Source organism: Musa acuminata, chromosome BXJ2-10 (genome assembly GCF_036884655.1).
Source record: "Musa acuminata AAA Group cultivar baxijiao chromosome BXJ2-10, Cavendish_Baxijiao_AAA, whole genome shotgun sequence".
Lineage (NCBI taxonomy): Eukaryota > Viridiplantae > Streptophyta > Magnoliopsida > Zingiberales > Musaceae > Musa > Musa acuminata.
The window spans coordinates 32294514-32322404 of record NC_088347.1 but is presented as its reverse complement, the minus strand read 5'-3'; the positions used below and the strand labels follow the sequence as shown (position 1 = coordinate 32322404).

The window sequence follows — 27891 nt, the reverse complement described above, 5'->3', positions numbered from 1 at the left end:
GGGTTTCAGGTTGCAGACATGGAGAAGAAGGAACAAAAGAGAGCAGTGCAAGTATTCCCTGCGGAGCCCTGAAGAACAAATAGATGGATTTACGAGGAAGAGACATCCCATCATGTCTTGGAATGCTTCGTAAAAGGGAATCTGCGTACTGATGAGGAAGAGACATTCCATATGCTTAACTCACAAGAATAAACCGATCATAATATGATTGATTCATCGAGACTTAGAAGCAATGTTTTGTTATCTAATGGATCCTTCCATTGTAATACTCCATCTGTGAGAGTTATAAGTCCTTATCAAATCTATTCTTATCTAACAAATGGCAAAGATAAGATTGAGAAAGGGATAATTTTTCTCGAAAAAGATTTGAGCATCTTATTTTCAGAAAGATTGTAGTCAACCATTTTACAGTTGCAACCAAACCTAACATCTTCGTTTTTATCATCACAATCTATGACTAAGAGGAAATCTATGAGTTGGAAGATGGAAGAATGATGAGAGGTGCATAAAGATTCAGACAAAAGAGTTTTGATTCTACTTGATCTTAGGAGCATCTCCGAGCCTAAGCTCGAGATCCAACTCCTGGACGGGGTTATCATCGAGTGCCTCGTATCGTCGATCACCAGAAAAGGCTGCAAGGAAGAAGCCTTCGGGCGTGGGCTCGATTCTCCTCCTCTTGTTGCAGTTGGTCTCCTCGTCGGAGATTTCTGGATCTGTCCATGATCCCAGAACGCCGGACTCCGAGACGACGAGGAGATGGAGAGGTGCCGTGGAGTCTTCCGGAGATCTGATCGTGGAGAGGTGCGACCCGGTGAGGTAGTCTCGAGTGATGCTGGAAGAGAAAGGAGGAGCAGGTTTCGGTGGTACGACACCGGAATTAGGGTTAGGGTTAGCGGCAGGGTGGAGGACGAGTGGGGGGCTACGAGGATCTGGACGTCGATGGTCGTCCGTGGTTTCCCCGCTGAGGCTCGAACACTGTTTGAGCCTGGCTCGATCTCTTCGGTGCACGTTCATGTGCCCGCCGAGTGCCTGCGCCGACCGGAACTCTCGTCTGCAGAAGCTGCAGAAGTAAGATCTCGGCGGCCACACGCAGCCTCCCGACCGGCCTGCAGCGTCCTCCCACGATTCGTCGACGACGAGCCCGGGGATCCGAGGCCCGCTGCTGCTGTATTCTGTCGTTGCCCACTTCCAAAACTCCATGGAGAAGAGGAGGGGAAGCCCCGAGGACAAAGCATCTATATCCTCCGAGCTGGGGACAAAGAGGTACATGAGAATCTATGGAGGGAATTCTAAGCCTAGAAAGTCTCTTCGATGTAATTTTTAGGTGCTTTTTGTTTCTCAACCTACTTCTGTTTTTATCTGCACAACTCGTTCTTCCTTCCCCATTATAATTAAGTCCCAGGTTGAATTCTACCCTTATGAGCAGACTTGGATTGGATTCAACAACAACAACAAAACATACCTCGGTAAGCATTACTTAATGGTCTTGTCACTGTTCTTTCGGCTTCACAGCTTCAGCTCAAGTCTAAATCATGGCCACAAAGGCAAAAGAGCTATCGGTTTGTTCTATGTTTGCTGTTGCTACAAAGAGAGAAGACCAACCGTACTACTTTGTTCATCTTCATCTTTTAGTGCAGGAAAGATATGAATGCAGAAGACCTAAAGCTGATTAATACCACGTGTTTGGTCCTGCTCGAACACACGGAGTTCTCGTTTTGCTGATCATACGCAATCATCAGAAACAGCTTTAAAACTCGGTTCGTGATGATGTTGTGGAAGCTTTCCTCACGTAGGACATAATTTTATGGTGAGAACAAACAAGATCTTGCTGGCTCCCATGAGGTCCCAACTCAATCTATGACGACACCGATGCATGAAGCCGCCGACCTAATCTTAGACCTCGGTTAACATCGGACCTGTTGATTCACATGCATCGATCCCTCTCCTTTGTGCCTTTCTGAGGAGGGTTAAACTGCGTGTCTCCGACGGCTTACTTCTCCGCAATGGAATGATCGAGTGGGACAGCAGCGATCACCTTGTAGAGAAATTTCTTTGGCTGAGTTTATTAAGCTAATCAAGGAGCGAATTCTGGCGATCAGCTCGTACGTCAGCTGTAGAGACGATTCGTAAAGAACAATTGCAACGACAAAGAAATTACGTCGAGAGCATCTTTCCTTGTCTTCTTCGGCTGTTTGTTTAATCGATCTCGTGAGAACAGACTGCATCAAAGGTTGAATACAGATTCTTCGAAAACATGGTTGAAGAGAGATCATCATTTTCTTTTATTTTTACAAAGGATAAATGACAAAAACGAAGAAAAAAAATATATATATATGATGGAAGAAGAAGAACGAGTTGTGCACTCATTGCATGGTGGATGAGAGTTGAAAGGAACAGAAATTTAGGTTGACGCTGTGGTCTCCGGTCGAACAAGAATGTTGAGATGCTAGAAATATAATAGGAAGAAACAGTAATGGAAAACTGAGCACACAAAAGGAGATTTCAATCCATTTGACTGCTTGTATAGTGCAAACATGAGATATGCTCAACATAAATATGCATTGTCGTCTCGCCAAAATAATTCAAATCTAAAACAAATTTCTAGGACAATTATAAAGCAACATGACAAAAACACTGATCATCTTTAAGGACAATCTGCTAAACAACTTGAAGAAAGTAGAGTCTCAATTCGGCCTCGGAGTCGCCCGCTCCACCCATAAACAAAATTATAAAGCCACATGACAAAAACACTGAATCTGCTAAATGTTAAGAACAGAATCTGCTAAACAAATTGCAGAAATTAGAGTCTCAATTCGGCCTTGGAGTCGCCAACTCCACCCGTAAGATAAGGTTGTCGTAGCCATAGCCATTAAGCTTGTTGATGGCTCTCTCTGCATCTTCCCTGTTGACGAAGTTGACAAAGCCAAATCCTCGACTAAGCCCGGTCTTCTGGTCCACAGCAACATACACACGAGTGACGGGGCCAAAAGTATGGAAGAGTTCCAACAGGTCAGGCTCACGGGTGTCCTCTGACAGATTGGTCACACGAACCGAGTTCTCATCGTTACGACGCCTCATCTCCGTCCCGCTCCTCTCCGCACCTGCTCTCATGCTAGGAGGCACGTAGGTGCCCTTGCCAGTGCCTGTGGTGGAAGCTGCAGCTTCAGCACCAGGAGGCTTGTCGATAAAGCTGTCTGTTTGTGGCGCCAGATCCTTGTAAGGGCACTTCGATGTCCAGTGGTCACCCTTCTTACCACAAGTCCTGCATACCATGAGGACAGCACCTGCTTTGCCCATGGCAGCTAATGGATCCCCTGCAACCTTTGGTTCTTCCGCTTTGCTGCCTATCGAAGATGGGGATCGATGGACACCAAAGAAATGAGAGAATTAGAAACAAAGCACACATAACAGATTAAATTTAGAAAAGACTTGTTTTCTTTGCATATCGAATGGTACAAATATAATTTAAAAAATCAGATTAACTATTTTTTATGTATGCTTGAAAGATAATTTTTCCTTTAGTTTGTTGCTAAAGATATCAAATAAAAACAGACTTTGCCTGAAGAAACAACAAATTGTCTCATTTGTTGATGGTAACCTCAGACAGGAGGTAACCCATGATGTTGAAACTCCCTAACACCAAGATACATATGTGTTGTTTTTTTTATGTCTATAGCACTAGCCACAAAGCTCAAAGTCTCCATAAATTGCTTCTGAGATGAAACTATTGTTTAATAGAACAACACATTGTTGTCCGAGACATTCTAAATTTCCCTTGCCATAACAGAGATGGAGATTGTATCTGATGTCTAGACACCCACCCACCTTCACATGCACCACCTTGCCTCTTCCACATGACACTTAAGTGGTAAAAATACAAAGAATCTTCCCCTCAGTCAAAGGATAGATCAGAACAAATATATGCTTCCGATCATCACACATGCCCGAGACATCAATTATACATCTGTTTGACCTGCTTAAGTTACTACAAGTACAGAATACAATTGTGCATGTACTGCCTATAATGTACCATACAACAATATGGTGTTGTTATTTCAGTGTCAATGAACTCTCATCGACTAAAGTAAATGTAACATAAACCCCTTGCCCACTTTTAATATCAACAAGACTAGTAATAAAGTGCTTTTAAAATTGTACTACTTGACCCAATTTCCACACATAATGTATTCCATGTTTATCTTTGATCACCCAGGAGAAAAGTCTCATCAGCATAGTCACCAGGACTAGCAACAGAGGCTAGTCTTTTTATCATTACAATACTTGTCAATTCCTAAAAATGATTCAATATGAATTTGTTCTTAAACATCGTCGATGATGTAAAAATCTGCACTTTATGTAAACAAGCAAAAACAGTCCAATGTATTTGAAGATCCAAGCATTCACCAGTCGATACCTAGACCTCAAATCTTTAGACATGAGATGATTCACATTGGCTTCTTCAACAGAGAGTTCCCAAGATCACCAATAGATTCTCAAAACAAATACAAATAAAGAACTGGAATAAAATATGTCCATCTATAAAACAGTTAATGTAGTAATAGGTGCTCTTGTAGATAAAAAAGAAGCTATCAAAAGAAATATATACTGGGAGATCTTCCCTTAGTTTCAGACTTTCCATTCATCAGATCTATTTTCGCCTTCAGTACCAATGCATTGTGAAAGAACCATACCTTCATCAGTTCATACCTAAACCCCCAATTTTTAAGGACATAAGGTGCTTGCCAATTATCAATTAAATAGGGAGTTTCCACTTCTGAAACAACACCCAAGAACAAAACAGGGAAAGAAATGTATATGTTCATAAAATATTTATGGTAATTATAGATAATACATACATATATACACACAAATAACCCAACAGACAAGATACATAGCGGAGGCTATTCTTATTTCTTAGTATGGACTAAGGAGGCATGGGACAATACTCCCGAGTGTAACATTAAGAATCCCCATTTTATTCTTACTCTCCAAACAAGACTTTTTACTTGCAACTCTCGCATTTTAAGTATAATCATAAGCCCTTGATTTCATTAGGGATCTTATTCTCATACACCGAAGACTGCAGAATATGGTATAGTGGAGGGCTACTGTTCATGGAGAAGACAACAAAGGGGAACAGTCTGCAGCCTGGTCATGCACACCTAAATCATTACAGATACCAAAATCAGGATCTAGTGATTGGCCTTCAGGCTCTAATCCGATCAGAAATATCCAATGGAAAACAAAGCATAAGGACAGTTCCAGATTAATCCCTTAAATCACCCACACCCCGAAGTCCCAATTAGGACAGTAAAGATATGGATTTGCATCACGGATCCAGGAACAGGCAACATCGTCTGTAGGAAATGTCAATTTGCACAAAAAGGAGATATCTTTTTATTGATCGAGAAAGAAAAATACTAGTAAATTGGCACATCACAGATCAGAAATAAGAATTCCTAAAAGAAGTTCAATTATCGATCGTCTCTTTTGACCACAGAGATATACGCCAAGTAGAAGAGAACTAATCGAATTTAATTGACTTAAAAGCCTAACAAAGAGGAACCAGAAGGTGATTAAAAAGAAGAAGAAGACAAGGGTCGAACCGGGGGGGCGAGGGCGCTCGAGGAGGATCTCCTCGGTGGAGACCATGGTGAGCCGGGCGCCGGCGTCCTCGTGGACGGCGTCGCCGAACTTGGGCCAGGAGCGACGCTCGAGGGCGCGCTTGCTAAGGCGGGCGCGGGTGAGCTTGCGGACGCGGGTGGTGGTGGTGACCCGAACCTTGTTACCCTCGTCGTCGAACCGGTACTCGATCACCTTCTTCACACCATTCTCGTCCGGCCCGACCACCACCCGCGGCGGCAGCAAGAAGTCGAGGTCCTCCGCGTCGTCATCGAGCTCTCCCCACCGCAGCTTCCCCATGTCCACCGCCATCCCCTCCCCCGCTCTCTCTCCGTCTCCCTCTACCGCCGCCCACGCTTATAAAAAAACCCTAAGTGGTTCCCCGAGTCAGAGATATGTCAGAGTGAGTCGGTTAACCACAATCAAGCCCGAGCGGAATCAATCGGACAAGACAATCATAGATTGAATCAAACGGTACAGATGCGATCCGACCTAAAGAGTCGACCAAAGCTATAAACTCTTCCAGTTTGAGGTTTGCTGCCACAGAAGCCATTTGCTTCATGAACTTTTGCCCTCCAACTCATCCGGGGTTGGTTCATTTCGTTCAGGATTCCGGCTGGGTTTTGGGTGGACATCGCACGGTCCAAGGCATTCACCTACAGTGCGTGGGAACAGGGCGAAAGTAACGGTCTCCTGACTGGTTAGTTACTCGAATGATGGCAATTAGTCCCACATCGACGATTTCTGGAATAGGGGAACACGGCGAGGTCGTCAAGAAGTGCTTCCCCCAGCCTTTTGTCCATACTTACCTGGACGGGGTCGATGGGCGATCAAGAGGGCCCATGGCCTAGGCTAGCGGCCTCCATTGCACTTGGGAGGAGCACTGGCTTACCATCTCCCCTAGTGGGAGAGTGGACGTCGTAATTTGTGGTAGAGGGGGAACGCGCGCGCCGCGGCCCCTGCCCAATCCTTCAAACGAGCTTGATCATTGCAGGACTACGAGGTTCCTCTTAGTCACCCCTTCTGTATTTGTTCTTCTCAGTTACGATTCTTCATAGTTTTGTATCATTGGAAATGATGCTTGATGCTTCAAGTCTCGTGCTCAAACAACCTTTCCATGTGTCATTTTCAACGTTTTGTAGTAGCATTTTTTTTCTGGCATTCAATTATATACTATACGCTGCTGGAGAAAAGAAATGCCGTAAATATAGATCACATGTTGAAGGCAGGAAGTCATAAAAGAAATGCCGATAACAAAACTGAGAGATGACTGTCGTGCATAGCCTACTAAATACAATTTGACCTGTTTCTCACGTAAATATAGATCACATGTTGATGTCGCAATCACAAAAGTTCTACCACCAGGTGGTTCCATAAGGTTGCTTCTTCGAGCTCTCTCCAGTTAACTCAGCAAGTATCAATAGCTGATTCTAAAGATCAGAAAGTGCTTCGGGCTACCGCTCATTAGGTGACCCAGAAAGGCATGACTTTAGTGCCTCAAAGGTCATGAAAGCGATGCCGACTCCGGGAACAACTTTGTAGTATTCCGGCAAAATGCCTCTGTACAAGCCTCGAACACCCTCGGTGCCAAGTATGTGCCTGAATGTCCCAAACAGGCTCGTCGTGTACACACGGCTCCTTCCAGCTGCCCCCTCCAACTGCTTTCTCCGTCGGACGAGATCCAATGGGAATGTCACTGCAACATCATACGAAAAAAAAAAAAAAAACAGTAAATGAGCACATGTTGTAGGCATTGGTTTTTTTCATGGTACATCCATTTTACATGACACTGCCTAAAGAAATTACCAGCACCGATGACAAATAATTCGTCAAACCATGCGCCAACTAAGTGCAATAGGGATGAAAAGGGGGCCTGAAGAGGCTTAGGGGGCGAAAGCAAGTTTCACAAGAGCAAGACAGACATGGAGAGAAGGAATTCCTGACAAGAAGTCCCATGTACCACAGGGATGAAGTTGTCTCGGCAACTTCAGACTCTTGCTATCCAAAGAAACCATTATTTTGAAAAGAAAGTGATAATGATGTAAATGCCATTATCGCGCACCTGCTGCAATCCATCCATTCCTACCATCAAGTAACAAATTTAAGGTTCACATCAGGAAACTTTTTTCCCTTAGGAGAGAGACCATAAGCACCACATCTTATGCTTTACAATTTAATCCAGTTGGTATACTGTTTTCGACCATTAGTTATAGCAACCAAGCCAGACTTCGATTGGTTTATACTGTTCCTCTCTCTATTGCAGCACAACTGACATTTTCACTTGTACTCTCCAACTTGTGCAATTATTAATCCACTAACTCATTTGGTGGTGATAATTTCATTGATTGCTAGATAATCCAACTTTTTGTGGCACATCATCAGTAAGTTGCATTTACCTTCCACATCTCACTGAAGTGTCTCAAAAAATAATTAACCTAATACATACAAGTTTCTACATCAGAAGATGGGTATAATAATAAAAAGGTCACAAAGTAGTTTGACAGCAGCAAATGGCATCTTAAGCTCATCATAGATATAGTTAACTAGACTCCCATGAAGCACACCATAAGCAAAGAGCAATAATTAGAAAGTCATAATTGATTGTGATAATTGTAAATAATGCCATCCTGAAGATAGTGGAACAGGCATTTTTTTGACCTAATTAAGTTTACCAAGAAAATCGAATATGTCATATCTAACGAAATAAACTTCTCAATAATTTCTGCAAATATGTGCTCTGTTCAAGAATATACGCCCCTGCCATCAATTAGTTATTTGGGGTTTTAAGCAATAGAATCTTGCATTATTCATTATTCTGATGACCTTTTATTTGTCTTGTTAAACCAACTCATAAATCCGCTGTAAGTTTGTTGGTTTCTTACCCGTTGATGACGCAATGCCAGAAAGACTTCCGCTGGCCAAACTAACTAAGACAGCAGAGTCATGTGGCCTGGCATCCAAAATCGTAAATCCATATGTTAGCATTGACTGAAGGAATAATTTCCTCGGCACATGAAAATGTTCACCAACCTAAAAGTATCACCTTTTCAATTGCCAATGAGATCTCAGGGTTTCATATACAGAAAAGCTGATGGCTAGACTAGGTCCAACGCCCTGCAATCCAGCAATATAGCAAAACTAAATAGATTGAAAGCAGTACAATCAGTGTTAAGATTAAATGTAACAAAAAAATACCAGCAATGTTGCTCCAAGACCCTTGTATAACCCTTTGACACCCTCATCTCTGCAAATAGCATAAAGGGCATGTGAAATGCCTCTATAATACATGGTGTTTGTCTGCAAAAGTTTAGAGCCAACAAGATTGTGATACACCTGAGAGTCTTGAAAGGACTAAATAATGATTGCTAACTAGGAAGCTAAAAGACAAATACCTAACCATGAGATTGTCAATGTAATTACAGTACCTAACAAGAAGCCAAACATGCTCACTGTTTGCTAGAGAGCACTGAGACCAAGACTCAGTTATAATAGAAAACCTATTCAGTCCAACATTTTACATACTTTCCCAGCAAATTAAAAGGCAATAGAAAAATTAATTCAATGTGAAAGTATGGTGCATCGTACATGGAAAGATGGTTCCATGTTAAAAGCAACAGAAAATTAAGCTCCTAGAATGTATGGTGCATCGTACAGACAAAATACCACATAGAAGAAAAACAAACAAAAAAATAAGACCTAAAGTGATGGTTCTTTGATTTTAATAATCCAACTTATTTCACCTGCAAAAAATCTGGTCATGTGCACGAGATGATAAGCTTACCTGAGCTGCAAGACGAGTTCTCACGAGGTCCAATGGATAAGTGATGGAAGCAGCCGTTATTCCTGCCAAACCACCACCCAACAGTCGCACGCATGCATCTGCGCTTTCACTATTTCTATGCCTACTCAGCCCAGGAATTAACTGGAGTAGCTGCAAGAAAATAAAATCAAAACATAATCACTTATCAGTGGTAAAGCATCAGGTATTAAAGAGAAACATGCAATCAACCAAGTCCATGAAATATTTCTCCAACAAAATTGCAGACTCACATGTTTGTACCACTCGTAAGAACAAAAGCTAATAGATGAATAAGGTAGTCGATGCACAACAGTCACCAAATTCCCTTTCCAAAATGCTCTAAAACCTTCTTCATAGACAACGCGAGAAGCTTCACGCCATATACTAGCTTTCCTTAGAGTTGCTACATCGGAATGCATGCCTTGCACCTAAAAAGCAATTATGCCATAAAAACAACCAATTATGCATCATATCAAATGGTGTAAATAGATACAAACGAGATGAATATACCAGGAAAGAAAAAACAGAATAATCTTTTCCCCTGCTTAAGCTTCATAGAACAAAAACACCAGGAAAGAAAAATTAGATTACAGCTACCGTAGAACTTAATGAATCTGATGCTCCTAAATTGACGTGAAAAAATCACAAATAAAAATTAGAGCTTCTTCGTCAAAGCTTATTTTTGAGAGAATAAGCAAATCATTCATTCAGAATCAACAGAACAGTACATCTCAGGATAACAGAACAAGTTCTGAGGTACAATATTTTCACCATTGGTAAGATACTCAATTTGGTCTACCAAAATTACCAAGGATGCGGGCATCCCTATCGTCTTTCCCATAAATAAAGCTACTTAACAAGTTCTACAGAAATACAAAATAGATACAGTATTGCAAAATACCCTTCGACTTCAATGAATTAGGCTCTGAGTCAGCATGCAGGTCTATCCCAGCAGCAAGGAATACCTTCAGCTGCCTTGGAATAACCTGCGAGAAATCAGATCTAACCCAAGAGCTATGGAGACCTTCCTTCCTGTAAGGCCCTCCGGAGACCATCCAGAATAGCCAGCACTCACCTAAATGGGGCTGTGGACTATTAGAGAGCAGCACCCAGCTACAGTGGTCGAACCCTGAGAATTTCTCTTAAGTACCAAGCATCCTATAAGTCCATAATTAGACCTGAAGGAGCCATCACAAATCCAAGACACCATAATCCCCACAATAATACCAATCCTTTTCCGTCCAAGTGGTTCACCACAAACTAGAAGCTAAGGAATAGTTAAGCTTCAACAACACTGAAGCCCGTACCAACCAAGATTGCGAAGGATAGCAAGATATGTAGAGAGAGGAGCTTTGGCGAGAAGATAAACGCAAGGCGAATGCAGGTCTGACCTGAAGGAGGATGGTAAGACGAGCGAGCGGAGCCGTGCAGGTCTTGCTAACGGCTCCGGCGACGCCACCAGAGAGGAGACGCGCCACTGTCTCTATCTGCGGCTGACGCTGTTCGTGGCGGTGAAGAACGCTGCCACCGGAGAGGAGGGACCTCTGCGCGCCTCCGCCCTCCGCCACCACCTCGATCCGCGCCTCTGTCTGCATCTCCGACCTAGCAAGAGCAGCCACGGATTGCATCACCGGCCGAGCTAAAACCCTAGGGAAACCCTCGGCGCCGCCTTGGTGGTTCTTGGAATCAAAAAGAGGCCACGAGCGCCACTTTGTCCTCTCGTTATATCCATTTAAAATTTGTTCCCGGCTCGGTTTAAGTGTCGGGCTTCAAGAAAACCAAAACGGGCCGGGCTGTCCGGTCCGAACCGGGTCATATAGCCCAAGAGAAATGACTCTTGGGTGCCACTTATGCATCCAAATTATGACTCAAATTGCGAACCCAATGTGGCTTCAAAGGTTGGTGGCTTCACCGGCGTGACTATAAAGGCCCATGGAGTTGGACTGTGGGCTCCACTAGTGGGTCCATTCGAGATGCTTGTCGTGGACTTTGGGCCGAAAGGTAATGCATCCCAAAGCCTGACGTCACCCCTGGAGGGGAACAGAAAAGCAGGGCGAGAGAATTCAGGGGTGATTCGACCAGAAACTTTCAAGGGCGACGCCACCTCTCATAACCGGAAAGCGGGCCCCAACGTGTTGTGTGCCACATCAGCCCGACGACATTCAGGGGCGATCGGGTCAGCTCACAGGCTTTTCGTTTTGTCGTCATGCCGCGGGCGGGCGTGACCGACGCAACGGGACGGGGGCTGAGGCGCGGAACATAAAAAGGAGGGACAGACACATGAAGGAAACGCCGTGGAATGCCCTTGTCATTTCCGAGACACCGCATTCATTCTAACGCGACCACAGGGAAAGTCATTTCCAAGGCGGTGCGACATTCCGGCCACTCGACAGTGCCCCCGTTGATTTCCCGCCTCCCCCCCTCTCCCCTCTGTAAACTCTGAGGAGACGACAGACAACCAAGGAGCAAAATGGCGCCCCTATGGCCGGATCATGCCACCACAGCAGCCATCGGAGGACTCACAGAGATGAGATTTCGAAGACGATTCAAACTCAAGGAGTCGTTCGTGCATGAGAATTGGCTCCAGTCTTCCAAGCCTCTGAAGGATATGCATAAATAATGTTACAGCGGCAACGCGTGCGGGCAAAACGTTGCAAGCCTTGACAAGAGGCCTGTTGTTTGTATACAACAATTGAGATCAGTAGAACGCGTCCGATTAATCTTATGTTCATCTCTTAGGAGCTCAGACTACTCGAGGTTTGGTGTCACCCGACAAAATCATGGAGCGAACGGGTGCCGACATCCTTCCCGAATTGCCTCTCTTGGTCGCCAAACGGAGTCACCAGATACGTGTCACTGCACTCCTCCAAGCCGAAACGACGGGCGACGCTGAGGGGTAGCGGCTCCGAAAGGCAAACCCCATTGTTCTGATGGAGGCCGAGGGTGAGAGAGACGCCATTGCCAACGCCCCCGACGTGCCGATGGTTGGACGTGCCATCGCACACAAGGTTAACTGGAACGGGAGACAGCTCTTCTTGATCAATGCATTTGGTCCCCATCAAGTACTCCATCGGGGGAGGCTGAGAACCAAATGCGTTCGCCTTGGAAGATGATGGCGGCAGCCGAGACTGTTCATCAGTAACCAGGAAGCGGTGGTCGCCGGCCGACACTTTGTTCTTTTGACGCATCTCTAGGGAATGGATTTCCTCCACCATTGGCTTCCAAAGCCTCACTCTCGCATTAATAAACCAGTTAGAAACCTGCAATTAGAACTATCATATCAAACGACTTATTCCAAATGAATCACCCATCTCGTATCATCAATCATGTAATGGATTACCTGATTTCTCGTTAGACCAGTCTGTTTGGCCAAGTCCTGCTTGTCTACATCAGTAGGATACCTGCAAATGACCAAAGATATGTAAGATGGTTACTACAACCACAATCACTACAAGCTCTAAGCAATGAAAGATTCTGCCACTATTAAATTGCTGCAAACACATTTCAATTATTGATATATCAGTGCCTAGTGGGCTCGATTTGGATCACTTTTTCATCTATATGGGAGAAAAGAAAATGATTGGACATTGGGACAGCGAAATCCAGCCAAGAATAAGTGTCAACTGTCTTTTAAGATGGCCAGCAAAATACAACATATAACAAGTGTAGAATGACCAAAAGCTCGATCAGACTTTGTTAATCGAAAGCAAGCAAGAGAGCCCTCAAAAAAAGAGATTATATGCCTTTCTTCTCGATGGTTTAACACTCAGTTATAAGGCATGCATCAGAAACATTCTGTGCCATGAAAATGCAGTTCAATCAGAAGTTAGGGGTCACTTACGGATGCAAGAAGTGTTCGAAAAGCCATGAACGAAGCACCGAGACGGCCCGTTCGGGAAGTCCTCTCTGAGGCCTCCAAACATGTGGTTGAGCAAAGGTACCGGTGCTATTGGTTGTTCTCTGGAGATAACCGATATTGTTGACGAGGCCAAAGCTCGAAATCTCTTCCCTGCTGTTCCCTTCATTTCGGATACCCTTGTTTGCATGATGAATTTGGTCAGAGATGATGTTCTTAAGGCATCTGAAGTGTTTCGACATCGCCTTGAGCGCCATCGAGGCATATGGGGCAGCACTACTCAATCCCACAACGGACTCGAATGATGTAATAACAGCTTGCATCTGCTGGTAGTATTGCTTGTATCTTCTGTAAACCTAGAAATGCACCATTGGAATGAAAGGGAGAATTCTAAGATTATAGCATACAAGAAAAGAGCCTATCGTATAATACTAGTCTCATGTTAAGTAAAGAAGACTTATAAGTTCATTATCTAACAACAAGTGACAAGCAATCATAATCAGCAAAATAAAGACATAACACACACTTAACTTGCAGAAAGATACTGCAAACATCACGAAACTTGAGAGTATTGTGCTCGAGACAAACACAATCTCTTTTTCGATCAGTTCTACGAGTGCTCAATGATGACCACAGCTGCTTGTTTAATTTCATTGCAGCTGCCAATCTTGCCAATGCCGGTTGTCATGCATTAATCTTCGGATGAGTGAGGTCAAACAGCCATGCATACACAGTCACCCCTAATCTTTTGACATTTTCTATTACTCGAAACCAACATAACATCCAACACAATTTTCCAAAGGAAAGCAATAAAATAGAAGAAGAAAACTATACTTAAAAACCTCACTCACTTACCATAAAAAAGATAAATAGTCATCATAATGTTTAATATGCCAAAGCAGATGCCATTGCCTGCATATCGCTTTCAAGCAGTGATCGTCTTATCACAACTATATATATGTCAGCAGACTATGAACAGTCCTAGAAAGATTTAAACAAAAAAGATCTAATCTTGACTGCCTCATGTTTGCCAATATGGAAATTAAAAGACTCCTAATTAGTCCATAAAAAATTAATGAGAACCTTAGAAATCTAGTTTAGCATTTTGTGCTTACAATTGTCTTTCTCATCCCGATCGATTAGTTTATGTGGGACATAATTTGAAGCCTCCTCAGAATCAACATCTCAAACTGGATTAGTTTTCTACTTATAAATCATAAACATTATTAGTCATGAATCAGAATCATTAATCATTCCTCTTTGTCATATGTGTAAATTTCTTAAAGTCCTCTGGCAAGAAATGGCTATCAAAATAGGCAAATCAATTGAAGACTTGTTAAAGATGAACAATTCACACATCCAAACTTAATTTTGAAAACATAGAACAAAATGTCAAGATTCCCTAACCTATTTAAAGCTACTGGATTAAAGAAAGAGTCATGATCTGGGATCATCATCTTGTACTTGAACTAGCTCAGATGTAACAATCTTTCTTGGCACAGCATGACAAGTAATCTACAAGTTCATCGATGACATGCAAATCAAACTATGTCTCTATCTCCTGCCAGATGTATGATGGATCAAACAATGCCTCCCATTCTCTATAATCACAGGCAAACACAGTGTTCCTATCCTCTTCTCTAAGTATGTTATGTGGTGATGATGTAGAAGAAGAATTACATATTGCATCTAATAAGATCATTTGGGTTTGCGGTCAATCCAATCTAACCAAGATTATAGCCGGCCTTGTCACCTAAACAGATGCTTTCATGGCAGTATCACACAGTAATGTGTGTGTGTGTGTGTGTGTGTGTGAGAGAGAGTGTGTGTGTGTGTGTGTGTGTGAGAGAGAGAGAGAGAGAGAGAGAGAGAGAGAAAGACCAACAAAGAAATGAAGTCATCTCAAAGTAGCAGTGGTCACAAGAAACAATTCAGTGACCTTTTTCGTAAGTTCATGCTGCTAACCTCATCGAGCATGGAGATGAGACTGGTCTTCTTCCACTGCTGCTGATACATGCCCGAGATCTGGCGGTCCGCCTTGGTGCCGTGGTCGGTCCAACCATCCCCGCCGCGATCCACCAGCGACTCCCTCGACGGATCCACGTCCAGGAGCATCTCCCTGCTGCCGCCACCTGCTGCTGCTTGCTGCCCCACATGGCACACCTCCTCCATCAGCTTCCTCGCCGGGTCCAGGAACCTGGAGCGGTTGAGGACGGCCGCGTAGCCCGTGAAGGGGCCCAAGGGGGTCGTCCGGGTTATAACTTGGTGCCGCGAAGTCGTGGGGCGGGGGGAGGAGGAGGAGGAAAGCGAGAGGGAGAAGCCTTGGTTGTGGATCTGGTGCTGGTGTTGCGAGGGGATCGGTAGCGCGCCGTGGCCGTCGAATTGCGCCACACCGTTGCTAATGGCTGGGTTGTGAGAGTAGTCGGACGAGGAGAAGGAAGTGCAAAAGGAAGGGAGAAAGGCCGTCAAAGAACCGGCGGGATAGAGCGGCGTCGCGGCGTTGTGGTCGTGGAGGAGAAGGAAAGAGGTGTGCGAGGGGGACATCTCCTGCGGGAACCGTAGCTTCTCCCTCCGGCTGTGCTGCGGCACGTGATAGTACATCTGAGGCTGCTGCTGCAGCAGCTGTTCCTCCCCTCCGCCGCCTCCTCCCACGAATCGATCCGCCGCCGACGAACCCATCTCTCTCTCTCTCTCTCTCTAGACTCAGTGCCACCTCTTCTTTCTTCTCCTATTTCTACTGCTCGACTTCTCTCGGCCAAGCCCTGGAGATAGCAAACCGTGGAGAAGCTCACAGCTTTTTGTTTCTTGCAGTCCACACAGACACACAACTGCTTCTGTTTCTCGATTTTATCCACCCAACCATATATATTACACATTAATCATAAAAATAATAACCATTAGAAGGCAGAGAATATGATCTGTCTTGTTTCCGATAACAATAGAACATAAATGAGCAGCCCCACACGATTAGGGAGGAGGTTAACACGTTCCCCACGGTTAGGGCGTCGACTGCTCGTTGACAGGAGGAGCAAGACAGAGGGACAGAGCATCCAATTAGCAGAGACTAGCGCACGTGGGAGGCACCTCAGCTTCCGGTTCGCTCGCAGGCGATTGCTGGTGCGGTGGACGTACTCGGGAATGCTCGGCTCAGGTGGGATGCTTCTGCTGTTGGCATGTTGCTAAGCCGCCGGTGGCCCCACCGCTCTTGAGATGTTCCATCCACCATTAGCTGTCTCCGGGCCCGCCGGCGGACCTTTTAGCACGAGAAATGAACGCCGGGATCGCGCCATGTCACCACCTCAACGCCGTCGGATCGTCCCTGTAGCAACTCCGTGGAGCCTATCTACGCGACATGATGAAGGCAAAACAGGGGTTATCACGTCGATCAAGCTCACCCCCACAACAACGTGTCGAGTTGAGATGTGAAGCCAGAGGTGATGTTATCACCACCGCTGCTTTGGTAGTGACGGAGAAGGGGGGCAGGTGTGGAGGTGTGACGCAGCTGTTACGGAGGTGAGGGTCACATCGATCTGTGCAATACCCCTTGTAGAATTCCGAACTGGGAAAGTAGAGAGAGAGAGAGAGAGAGAGGAGAGGAGGAAGTATAGTGTTGCAGGAACAGCAGCAGCTACTGGGCATTGGTTTTCAATCACCTTTCTTTCTTTTTGGCTGCTCTTTACCTCGCTTTGCTGGCTTTCTTCGCGGGCGGAGTTGTTAAAGCGCCGAGGGAGATCTTTTGCTTGTCCGTGGGGGGATGGGGGGGAAGAGGCAAGCGAGAGCGCCCGAGTTTTCCGTCGATTCGCTGATACCGAGGCACTGCTGGGCCACTGATCACTGTGTCACACGCTGCGCCATACTTCAAAAAGCTATGTCCGACTGTGTCTTGCCTGCGAAGAGCGAGAGAGAGAGGAGCGAGCACCGCGGTGATGCACTCGACGTCAAATCAATCCTAGCGATATCTCCACCCTGCTCTCTGTAGATTGCACCAACTGCGAGCCGATTCCAAGTTGGGCTAAGAAATTTGGACTACGCCCGAGGGAAGCTCCCTGATTCCCACGCTTGCGGTTAAGAGCGATGAGAGGCGTCATCGCCGTACTAATCAGCTTCTTAATGTGACAAAGAAGCCTCTCATCGCTCAGCTGTGTTTTAGGAACCTAAGAGAGTTCTCCGGCGTCTGAAGGAAGAGGAAGGCGCCTTCTGGCCACGTCGGCCACCGCAACTTGCAGCCTGCCGTCGTGAATGGGCCTGCCGTCTAGGAAGATCGACTTGGCTCAGGGGCAATTGGCAGCGAATCGACCCGGTTAAGGGGTAAATGAAGTCGATTTAAACGGTTCAATAAGTAATTGAGCCGGTTCGTACCGGTTCAATGTGATTTACAGCCGGTTCGGGTGATATTTAGACTGGTTTAACATGAATCCAAGCTTGCTATTCGAAAATTGAGCTTTATTGACATGTTGAACATGTGAAAGGATACTATAATAACATGATACATGTAATGAGACGAATGCAGGACATCGATACGCTGAGTTAGACATCATCTTCGGAGGAATCGATAACTCCCACCCTTCTCTGGTGCACCTTCTTGTAAGAGTAACTTCTTGCCAAGAACACATAGCAACACAGGTTCAGCGCGCCCATGATGGCCAGCAACCAGTAGAAGAGATCCAACCGGCTCTTGTTCACATCCTTGGCAAACCAACTTCCTCTTCCTTCTCTCGAAGTTATACGATCGACCACGGTGATCAAGACGCTGCTGATGAAGTTGGCCAATCCCAGTACACTCAGGTAGAAGGCGATACCCAGACTCCTCATACTATCGGGAACTTGATCGTAGAAGTACTCTTGCAAGCCGACCAACGCAAATCCATCTCCAACTCCTATGATCACGAATTGAGGCGCCAGCCACAACACACTCATGGAGACCGCATTGGTTCCTTCCTTCTCCGCTACCTTAAGTCTCTTCATTTCCACCAGTGCAGCAGAGATCATACCCACCGTTGTGATCGCCATGCCGATGCCGATTCTTCTGAGGATGCTGACGCCCCTCTCGTCGGCCGTGACTCTTCTCAGGAAGGGAACCAGCATTCTTTCATAGAAGGTGACGGAGATGACCATACCCAGAGCACCGAGGGAGAATATGGAGGCCGCAGGGATGATGAATCCATTGCCGATTTGTCTGTCCATGACGCTTCCTTGCTTGACGAAGAAGGTGTTGGTCTGCGCGATGCAAATGCCGAACGGTAGTACGGTTATCCATATGGGCACCATGGATAGGACTAGCTTGAGTTCCTCCACCTGCGTCACCGTGGCTAGCCGCCATGGGTTCTGCTTTCCGGCGGCGGCGGTTGCAGCTTCGTCGTGTTTCTGCTCGATAATGGCAGCTTTGTCGAGAAATCTGACAACCAAGTTCTGCGTTTATACAAGTCGCGTCGACTGAAGCTTGTGGTTAGATCAGGCTTACCGTAGCTTATTAGTGTGGCAGAGAAGCCTCTTACTAGTCGTCTGTGTTTCCGGCACCTCACAGAGTTCTCTGGCATCTGAAGGAAGAGGAAGGTGTCGTTTGGCCATGGCCGCCGCTACGACCTGCAGCATGGGCGTTAACGGGCTTCCCTCCGGCTTCCGGTAGCGGTAGAACGGCCTGCCCGCGAGGAAGATCACCAGGCTCAAAGCCATGGTGGCAGTAAGCGCGACGTCGGCCTGCCACCAGCCTACTCTGTCCTGCACGTAAACGACCACGGTGACCCCAAGGATCAACCCGCTGCAGAGGGCGAAGTTCCACCAATTGAAGAAGGACATCCTCTTTCTCCGCTCCTCGTCGTGGTTGTCGTCGAACTGGTCAGCGCCGAAGCTCTCGAGCGACGGCTTGTGGCCACCCGTGCCAAGGGAGATCAAGTACATGGCCAGGAAGAAGATGACCTCGTGGAGGCCCAGTGACCTGCCGCAGGTGACGGGGTCGCACGGCTTCAGCCGCGGGACGATCTGCGACATCGTCAACAGGAGGAGACCCTGCGGAGACGACATCAGTGTTAGAAAAGACACATGACATGACATGAGACGCCACGAGGTGAGCACTGTACTCCGATGTAGATGAGGGTGGAGATGATAACAGTGGAGAACCTCCCCAGGTATGCGTCGGCGATGAAGCCACCGACGAGCGGCACCACCGTGGTGACGCCGCTCCAGTAGTTGACGTTCTTGGCTGCCGTCTTCAGCTCCTGACGCAGCACCTTGGTGAGGTATATGATGAGGTTGGTGGCCAGTCCGAAGTAGCTCAGCCGCTCACTGAACTCGATTGCTTCCACCACACCAGCCAAAATGGCCGTTCATAGTGTGCAGGAAAACAAAATGCAGGGGAGATGTAAGTCTCTGCTGTCAAGTAATTACCTACGATGAATAGGGACGCCTTCCAACACCCGGTGGAGGTTCTGCATGGAACTCGTCCATTGTGGTCAACCGAGGAGTCAAACACGAATCTCTGCTCATCGTCCTTTGACTTCTCCATCCTCCCTTTTTCGACCATCACAGCTTCCATGGCGAGCGAGCTTTGTGATCGCAGAGCAGAAGAACAAGGATGGATGAAAGCTAAAGAAGCTCGTCGCCTCCTAAATAACATATTCCTTTCACTTGTTCTTCTCTACCTCTCATTCTGTTCATTCATCTTTGCTTGATGAAAAAGGTATGGTAATTAGTGACGTCCATATCCAGTCGATCGAGATAGTATGATTCATATGCCTCTCATATCATTTTTTTTCACTTGCCTAATATTAAGAAAGCTAAAAATAAGTGCAAATATATGCCGTGATGTCATCTTGTCATCGAATACTTTTGATCTTGCCATTTCTACCCTGTACAGCTACTGAATCCTGTAGTGTTCTTTCTTTTGAGGAAAGCATAAAGGGTTTCCGAAACCAATGGCCGAGGCACAATTAGCAATTGCTTCTGCCGGAGATTCATCATAGAAAACATGGAAAGTGCATCAATCGTTTCATATGAAAGATTTTGATCTTATATCCTAGAAAAGGTGCTGTCAGATACGCTTCACACGGTTGGAGATCTAATGATAAAACAGTAGCTTTATATAACATGATATACTAATATCTATCTATCAGAAGAATGCATGACAGTCACAGCTCGTGTTTCTACGTAGGGATAAAGCAAATGCCACTGGTGATGGCTGGTTCAGACGTCAGCCCGAGGGGAATCAGCGACCGCCACCTTTCTCTGCACCTTCTTGTAAGAGTACCTTCTTGCCAAGTACACGTAGCCACAGAGGTTCACAGCACTTATGGTGGCTATCAACCAGTAGTAGAGGTCCAGTCGACTCTTGTTCAGATCCTTGGCAAACCAACTTCCCTTTCCTTCCCTTGAAGTTATATGATCGACGATGGTGATCAGGAGACTGCTGAGGAAGTTGGCGGCTCCCAGTACACTCAGGTAGAAGGCGATACCGAGACTCCTCATGCCGTCGGGAACTTGATCGTAGAAGTACTCTTGCAATCCAACTAGTGCGAACCCGTCTCCTATTCCCATGATCACGAACTGAGGCAACAGCCAGAACACACTCATGGAGACCACGCTGGTTTGTTCTGTCACGGCCACCCTAAGCCTCTTTCTTTCGACCAAGGCGGCAGAGATCATGGCCACTGTTGTGATCGCCATGCCGATTCCAATCCTTTTGAGGATGCTGATGCCCCTCTCGTTCCCCGTGGCTTTCCTCAGGAAGGGCACCAGGAGTTTGTCGTAGAAGGTGACCGAGACGATCATGCCGATGGCACTGAGGGAGTATACGGAGGCCGGAGGGATCTTGAAGCTGTTGGTCACCTGCCTATCCATGACGCTTCCTTGCTTGATGAAGAAGGTATTAGCTTGCGCCACGCAGATGCCGAAGGGCAGTGCGGCTAGCCATATGGGCACCATGGATAGTATTAGCTTCAGTTCCTCCACCTGGGTCACGGTAGCCAGCCGCCACGAGTTGTGCTTCTCGGCGGCGAAGGCTGCTTCGTCGTATTTGTGCTCCACAATGGCAGCTCTGTCGAGGAATCTGAGATGAGATATGATGCGGTCAGCCGAAGCAAGTCACATAACTCTTACGAGCTCCATCGACTGTAGATACCGCTTACCTTAGCTGATTAGTATGGCAGAGAAGCCTCTTATCGCTCTTCTGTGTTTTGGGAACCTCATAGAGTTCGCCTGCGTCCGAAGGAAGAGGAAGGTGTCTCTTGGCCGCGGCCGCCACCACAACCTGTAGCATGGGCTTGAAAGGGCTTCCCTCGGGCGCTCGGTAGCGGTAGAATGGACTGCCCACGACGAAGACCACCAGGCTGAAGCACATGACGGCAGTGAGCACCACGTCCGCCAGCCACCAGCCGACGGCGTCCTGGACGTAGACGACCATGGTGACCCCAAGCATCAGCCCGCTGCAAAGGGCGAAGTTCCACCAGTTGAAGTAGGACATCTTCTTCTTCCGCTCCTCGTCGTGGTTGTCGTCGAACTGGTCGGCGCCGAAGCTCTCGAGCGACGGCTTGTGGCCGCCCGTGCCCACGGAGATCAAGTACATGGCCAGGAAGAAGATAACCTCGTGGAGGCGCAGTGATCTGCCGCAGATGCTGGGGTCGCATGGCTTCAGCCGCGGGACCAGCTCCGACACCATCAACAAAACGAGACCCTAACAACGATGCAATCAAGATTGTACGGAGAAATGAAAAGAACCATACGATGCTCAGAGACTATGAATTATTATGTTTAATTTAGAAATATTTTTTTTCTCTAAGATCAGTCATCTATGATTCTGTAATATCCATCATTTTTGGGATAGATTTTTTTAGCATCTTACACCTACGAAAACAAAGATGATTAGATTACTGTGGGATCTAATACTTGTACGGCTTTAGAGGCTGATGTCACCTTATGCCTTTCATTGGTGGATTTATGGAATTTGTCCTGCACATCACGTTTGGATCGATTCTTTGTGACATGGAGATAAGCAACGATTCTTTGGCAGTTCTTCGGTCGTGAGGGGGTGTTGGGTTCGGTACACGACAAGCAGAGTCAATTGGGCGAGCAATTTACCGCGATATAGATGAGGGAGGAGATGACAACGGTGGAGAACCTCCCCAGGTAGCCGTCGGCGACGAAGCCGCCGACGAGGGGCATCATGGTGGTGACGCCGCTCCAGTAGTTGACGTTCTTGGCCGCCGTCTTCACCTCTTCGTGCAGTACCTTGGTGAGGTATATGATGAGGTTGGTGGCCAGTCCGAAGTAGCTCAGCCTCTCGCTGAACTCGATCACTGCACGCACCGACGCACACAGATCATGGCTACCAAAAGGAAAAGATCGATCGACATGGAACCACAGCGAGAAGGATTCGTCGAGTTACCTATAATGAAAAGGGAAGCCTTCCAACACCCAGTGGAGGCTCTGCGAGGAACCCTGCCCTTGTGATCCACAGAGGAGTCGCCCACCCACTTCTGCGCATCCTCCTGTGGCTTCTCCATGACCGGTTGAAGTAGAAGAAGGTTTTACTGCGAAGGCAAGATGGGAGTCGAAGGAGACGGTGGCCTCGTTATATAATATTCCTTTGACGTGACATACCACACTCTTCACTCTGTACTCCATCATTTCAGACTGGAAAGTGAAGTGTGTCACTTTAGACTCGTCTTCTTTTGGCACAGAAGAATGCGAAATCAAAATGCTTCAAGGAAAGAAGCTTGGGTTGGACCACAGCATGCAAAAGTTGAGAGCCTTCATGGCCATCCTTCTCCTCAAGAATATGTCCTTTTGGCAAAGACTAAATATACTGTGTGATACTTCAATCGCCTCTCTCTCTCTCTCTCTCTCACACTCTCTCTCTCTCTCTCATACTTGAGAAGGGGTTTCGATCAAAGATTGCTGCCTATTTACAACCAAACATTTAGTTTTGACGAAAAATTGCACCCACTTTTCTTATACTTCAAGAAAGGTTATATGAGAATCTTCGGTTCAAGTGTTCACCCACTACTTTGATTACCCTATGAGAACCATAATGATAATTTATTTATCACTTTGATCGACCAAGTTCACATTCAACATCTATCAACATCTAAAGCATCTCAGAATGTCGAAGGCAATGATCGAGTTGGAATTGTTGAATTGATTCATATCTTTATATTTGAATATCAAAACAAATTTTATGATTAAATATGATCTTTGGTTTATAAATATTAGTTAATTAAGTATTGTATTAATTAAAAGTGTTTAATTGATATAATAGGGTTGAGAATGTACTCTTGGCCGTTGGATGTAGCGTGTCATATGCCCTATGGACACGTGTCGATTTCTCGTGACATCGTCACAGGATCTACCGACATCCTCTCATCGAAACCCCAATATATATATATATATATATATATATATATATATATAGAGAGAGAGAGAGAGAGAGAGAGAGAGAGAATACGTCATGAAGACGTTTAAAGGGGGAAAAGCTGGATATTGTTTGTGAACTGATCGATCAACGTCGCAAATCTGCGACAAAGCGTGTTTCGTCGATCAAAGTCGCACTAACGAGTTCCAACAAAGGTGGTGGAAGCGTAGGCTGCAATGAAGCTGCCGGCACAGCTTGTGGGTGTCGTTCGGCAATGCTTCCCATTAGTTCTCGTGCACATGAGAAACATGGTCCAGTCTCTGTTACGCAGGCAGCAGACGCAATCGACCCACTAGTGTTCTTCACGGCCATCATATAATATTTGTGCTCGGTGCGCCAATTCCTCTTGTCCCAGAGTAGGTCAGCGTATCATCAACCGTAATCTTTGTTTGTGTCAAGTTGATCTCAGCTCACTCCACCAACTCGCACCGTGTTTCCTCTTATCGTTCTAGCTTATGATCCTGTCAAGCTTCGCAGCTTAACCTTCAAGGATGGTAGTAATCTTGTAAGAGAAGGCACAGCGAATATGCAGCATGAATGCATGCTTATGCTGCTGTACAGCTGAGAGAATAAGTTCCCAATAGGACCAACTGTTAAGTCTCATGTTTATGTTGCTAGGCACGCAGTGCCTCTTTCGCCAAAGAAAGAGGTCGAGATCGATGGCGGAGGAAGTGGTGGTAGGTGGGTCGACACCTAACCAAATTGTGGCCTAGCAAATAAGCTTCATTTAAGCCGATCATGGAGTGTAGAGAGAGAGAGAGAGAGAGAGGATGCGTGATATTATTACAAGGTAGAGTATAAGATCTATATCGATGACTACCACTATTTATTCTCTGGTAGTGGGCAACAAGATAAACTCTACTGACTCCTCCATTTGACTTTAATGAGCGACGGCTGCTACGCGGGTGATGGCATCAGCAGAAGCCATTAGTTATCGTGAGAGTTATAAGTAATCGCGATGCTTTAAGAGACTAATATGGGTGGGTAATCGGGTTGCATATGCCATGCATGGTGATGGTGCAAGTGGAGAACCCACTCGCAAAGATTTCTTCCCTTTAGGACTCAGAAGTGACTGCCACTGTTCTTCCGGGCCTTCAATCATTCTGCGTCCCCTGTGTTTTAGAGCTCTCTCTCTCTCTCTCTCGCTCGCTCGTTCTCGTCGGCCACACAAATCCCATTATTCCGAAGCACTCACAGAGTTCATGGCATGAGGGTTTTGGTTCACGTGATCGTATTGCGTTTCCATGCCTTCCATCATTCGCCGAGGTACCTTATGCATGTTCTGCCATGTTCTGCTGCTGCTGTAAGGAAGATGATGGCATGGACCGAATACGTTGATGTTCCATCTTGTATATCCTCGGTTCTTCTCCTTCTACTAAGACACGCGAAACATGAAGCCCAGATAGCGACTAAGATGCCGATCGAGACTGCGACTTATCGATCATGGGATTGGCACAGACACCGAAGCACTGACATGCCACCAACTACAGTGCTCTCTGGTCAGCAACGTTGAAAGAGGAGGATAGCAGCTGCATCTGCCAAGATTTTTGTTGACTCCACGGCGGTAATGGGAGTTTTGGAGTCTCCATGGACGCAAAACAGAAGCGATGGAGATACGCTTCATATTGCGGCTTCACGCAGCGGTCAACCATCTCACGAGTCCAAGCAGAAGAAGAAGCTGCTGCTGCCGACCTCAAGGTTCTTCTCTCTCTCTCTCTCTCTCTTCTCTCTTGTCCTGATGTCATATATACATCAAATTGAATCGTATTCATTAGCAGCCTGTAATCTTCGAGTCGTGAATTAGGAAGGACATTGTAAGTGGATATCGAAGGACAAATATGACGAGACACCATAAACGTCGATTCATATGACAAGACAAATGTGATGAGACACCAAAGCTTCTCCATCACCATTGATTGCAACAAAAAGTGGTGGCAGAAACAACACTGCTAGTGCTTTCTACAGCACCAGCATGTGATGAAGATAAACTATACCTATGTTTATCGAGGAAAAACAAAATCTGTGATTATGTTTTTTGGCTTCATAGATATGAATGTATACGAGGGAATGGAGTCACTATCATCATCGTTGGGTAGGCCATTGCCCAAACATGACATCAACTGTTCCTTTCGTTGCCAAGCTAAGTCATGGAGAGGGTCCGCATCAACTATTCCTTTCGTTGAGAAGTGGCGAAGTAGAATTAGGATGGCATCAATATTTTAATGCACGTGATGTGTACACACCACACATGACGACATTGCATAATTCAACCAACACCATTTATGTCTCGATAAACATCTCATTATCTAAAGAAAAGAATTCGGTGCACGACTTGTTCTTCTTGGAAGGGTTCGGCATGCAAGTTGACGGAACATCCTATGGTGAGATTTTTCGTGAAGAATTGAAAGGTGTTGACTCTTCCTGGTTGCGTGCTTCATGTGTTCTTTTAGCAGGTCAAGGCTAATCGAGTGGGATCTCTCTCTCGACATGTCAAGGCTAATCGAGAGGGACCTCTCTCAGTCTCTCTCTCTTGCCACATCAAACTCTTTACGTGTCCTGGCAGAAGTTGGGACACGAAGCGTTAGTGTGCACCCCATATAGTGTATAAACTACGTGGGGTTGTTTCGAGTCTCGGTTTAATGAGATAAATAATTTAAAATATTCTAATTATATATATATATATATATATATATATATATATATATATATTGATTACGAGATAAAACCAAATTATAACCTTCAACAAAATAAGATTTATTTATCAACATATTTTTTAAAATAATAATTTATATAAATATTTTAGTTTCCTTGATATGTGTAGTTACTATGGCTTGTCGATAGTAAATATTTATTTTTAAAAAAATTAGAAAAATAAATTATAATTATATGATGAAATTTTGCTCAATTAATTTGCTAAAATATTTAAGCTCAAGCTAATTACTTTAGAATAAAAAAAAACATAATAGAGCATAAAGAATACGATAGTATTAACAATATTGATCGAAGAACATTAAATATTAGACATCTTAATCGACCATCATTATGTGTGGGTGAGTTATGTACTTGTGATAGAAGATCATGATAAAGGTAAATAAAGAATCATAACTTTGCATTCTTTATCTATCTTGATCCTTAATTAATTTATGATTTGAAGATAAATCATAAATTTGTGTACATGACTTGAATATATGATTGAGAGAAATATCTTTTTTCAAAACTTATATATATTTATATTATCTTAATGAATGAAATCATCCATTTTATAATAAATTCTTTGGTTTTTCATGATATTAGAGCCTTCGTGCTTCAAGCAAGACTCTCTATTTCTTCCTCTCTTTTCTTCTCTATCCCGTTGATTTTTTGGCGACGACTATTCCTCTGTCTTGCTGCAACGATTTCATTTTTTCGTTGCTACTTCCTTGTAACTCACTTAAAGCAGATAGCATCTGCCCCTATTGGTCTCTTTTACCCTGCAATCGAGTAAAGGGATTTGGGAAAGAAGAGATTGCCCTCTTCTACAAATCCCAGATAAGATCATCAAACGTGAACAAGGCCTTCATGCTTTACTTCCTGTACACTACAGTGGCTTACCGCATGCCAACGCATCAGTGGTTGATCTCACCACTTCCTAGTCGATGACTCCGTCGACTAATCCACCTCCAATAGCCATAGCCATCGACAATGCTCGTCGGCTTACGATTAAGGGAAATTTGGGCCTCGTATCTCCACCGTATGTAGTTTTACAAATCTGAAATCCTTCTTTCAACAATAGCTAATTTATCAGTGTATCTTTCAACTTCCAAATCCAATAGAATTATAACTTATTATGATGGTTGTTTCGGTAATAAAAATCATAGACTATAGATCATCGTTTGGAATGTCTTTTATATCTTGCTCCATATTATTTATATTGATGTTTTGTACTTTATCTCAATCACTTCTTTTGATAATACTATTGAATCTTGAATTTTGATGATGAAATCAATTGATAAATTATTTGATTTAATCCATATGTTAAGATAAGTATGTAGGATTAACTACGATAGCAGTAAGGCGTAAAGCGGATGATGGGCCGGAGTCGAAGACTCGGACGATATACCGGGAGCTCGCCAAGAGTTCATCGTGAGATCATCGGAAGCACATTGGAAGACTCGTTGAAAGCTCATCGGAAGATCGTCGGAAGACTAGCCGAGAGTTGGTCGGGAGTTCGCA

General features: G+C 45.2%; 6 protein-coding genes and 1 non-coding gene across 7 annotated transcripts; 1 reads left to right on the top strand and 6 right to left on the bottom strand.

Moving 5' to 3' along the window:
• Positions 1 to 534: 534 nt before the first annotated feature.
• Positions 535 to 1269, bottom strand: LOC135625780 (transcriptional regulator SUPERMAN-like). The gene has a single exon (XM_065130870.1). It carries the CDS (start codon positions 1267 to 1269, stop codon positions 535 to 537), a length of 735 nt encoding a protein of 244 aa, XP_064986942.1.
• A 1273-nt stretch (positions 1270 to 2542) lies between these two features.
• On the bottom strand, positions 2543 to 5968 carry LOC135625223 (uncharacterized). The gene is made up of 2 exons (XM_065129677.1): positions 5607 to 5968; positions 2543 to 3344 (listed from the first exon to the last, which is right to left on the bottom strand). Exons 1-2 carry the CDS (start codon positions 5932 to 5934, stop codon positions 2809 to 2811), a joined length of 864 nt encoding a protein of 287 aa, XP_064985749.1. The 5' UTR covers positions 5935 to 5968; the 3' UTR covers positions 2543 to 2808.
• Positions 5969 to 6423: 455 nt separating this feature from the next.
• LOC135626073 (U1 spliceosomal RNA) lies at positions 6424 to 6584 on the top strand. Its single transcript, XR_010492242.1, has one exon. It is a non-coding gene; the product is annotated as a U1 spliceosomal RNA (small nuclear RNA).
• Positions 6585 to 6806: 222 nt separating this feature from the next.
• LOC103968972 (uncharacterized) lies at positions 6807 to 11137 on the bottom strand. The gene is made up of 7 exons (XM_009382353.3): positions 10813 to 11137; positions 9673 to 9849; positions 9404 to 9553; positions 8818 to 8919; positions 8666 to 8736; positions 8505 to 8572; positions 6807 to 7318 (listed from the first exon to the last, which is right to left on the bottom strand). Exons 1-7 carry the CDS (start codon positions 11047 to 11049, stop codon positions 7077 to 7079), a joined length of 1047 nt encoding a protein of 348 aa, XP_009380628.2. The 5' UTR covers positions 11050 to 11137; the 3' UTR covers positions 6807 to 7076.
• Positions 11138 to 11988: 851 nt separating this feature from the next.
• LOC103968971 (BEL1-like homeodomain protein 9) lies at positions 11989 to 17164 on the bottom strand. The gene is made up of 4 exons (XM_009382352.3): positions 15243 to 17164; positions 13263 to 13633; positions 12762 to 12822; positions 11989 to 12681 (listed from the first exon to the last, which is right to left on the bottom strand). Exons 1-4 carry the CDS (start codon positions 15954 to 15956, stop codon positions 12187 to 12189), a joined length of 1641 nt encoding a protein of 546 aa, XP_009380627.2. The 5' UTR covers positions 15957 to 17164; the 3' UTR covers positions 11989 to 12186.
• A 640-nt stretch (positions 17165 to 17804) lies between these two features.
• LOC103968970 (protein NRT1/ PTR FAMILY 5.6-like) lies at positions 17805 to 19788 on the bottom strand. Its single transcript, XM_009382351.3, has 4 exons — positions 19662 to 19788; positions 19355 to 19572; positions 18739 to 19283; positions 17805 to 18672 (listed from the first exon to the last, which is right to left on the bottom strand). Exons 1-4 carry the CDS (start codon positions 19777 to 19779, stop codon positions 17805 to 17807), a joined length of 1749 nt encoding a protein of 582 aa, XP_009380626.3. The 5' UTR covers positions 19780 to 19788.
• Positions 19789 to 20332: 544 nt separating this feature from the next.
• LOC135625222 (protein NRT1/ PTR FAMILY 5.7-like) lies at positions 20333 to 22796 on the bottom strand. The gene is made up of 4 exons (XM_065129675.1): positions 22654 to 22796; positions 22347 to 22564; positions 21398 to 21942; positions 20333 to 21318 (listed from the first exon to the last, which is right to left on the bottom strand). The coding sequence occupies exons 1-4, from the start codon at positions 22769 to 22771 to the stop codon at positions 20457 to 20459; spliced, it is 1743 nt and encodes a 580-aa protein (XP_064985747.1). The 5' UTR covers positions 22772 to 22796; the 3' UTR covers positions 20333 to 20456.
• Positions 22797 to 27891: the final 5095 nt, after the last annotated feature.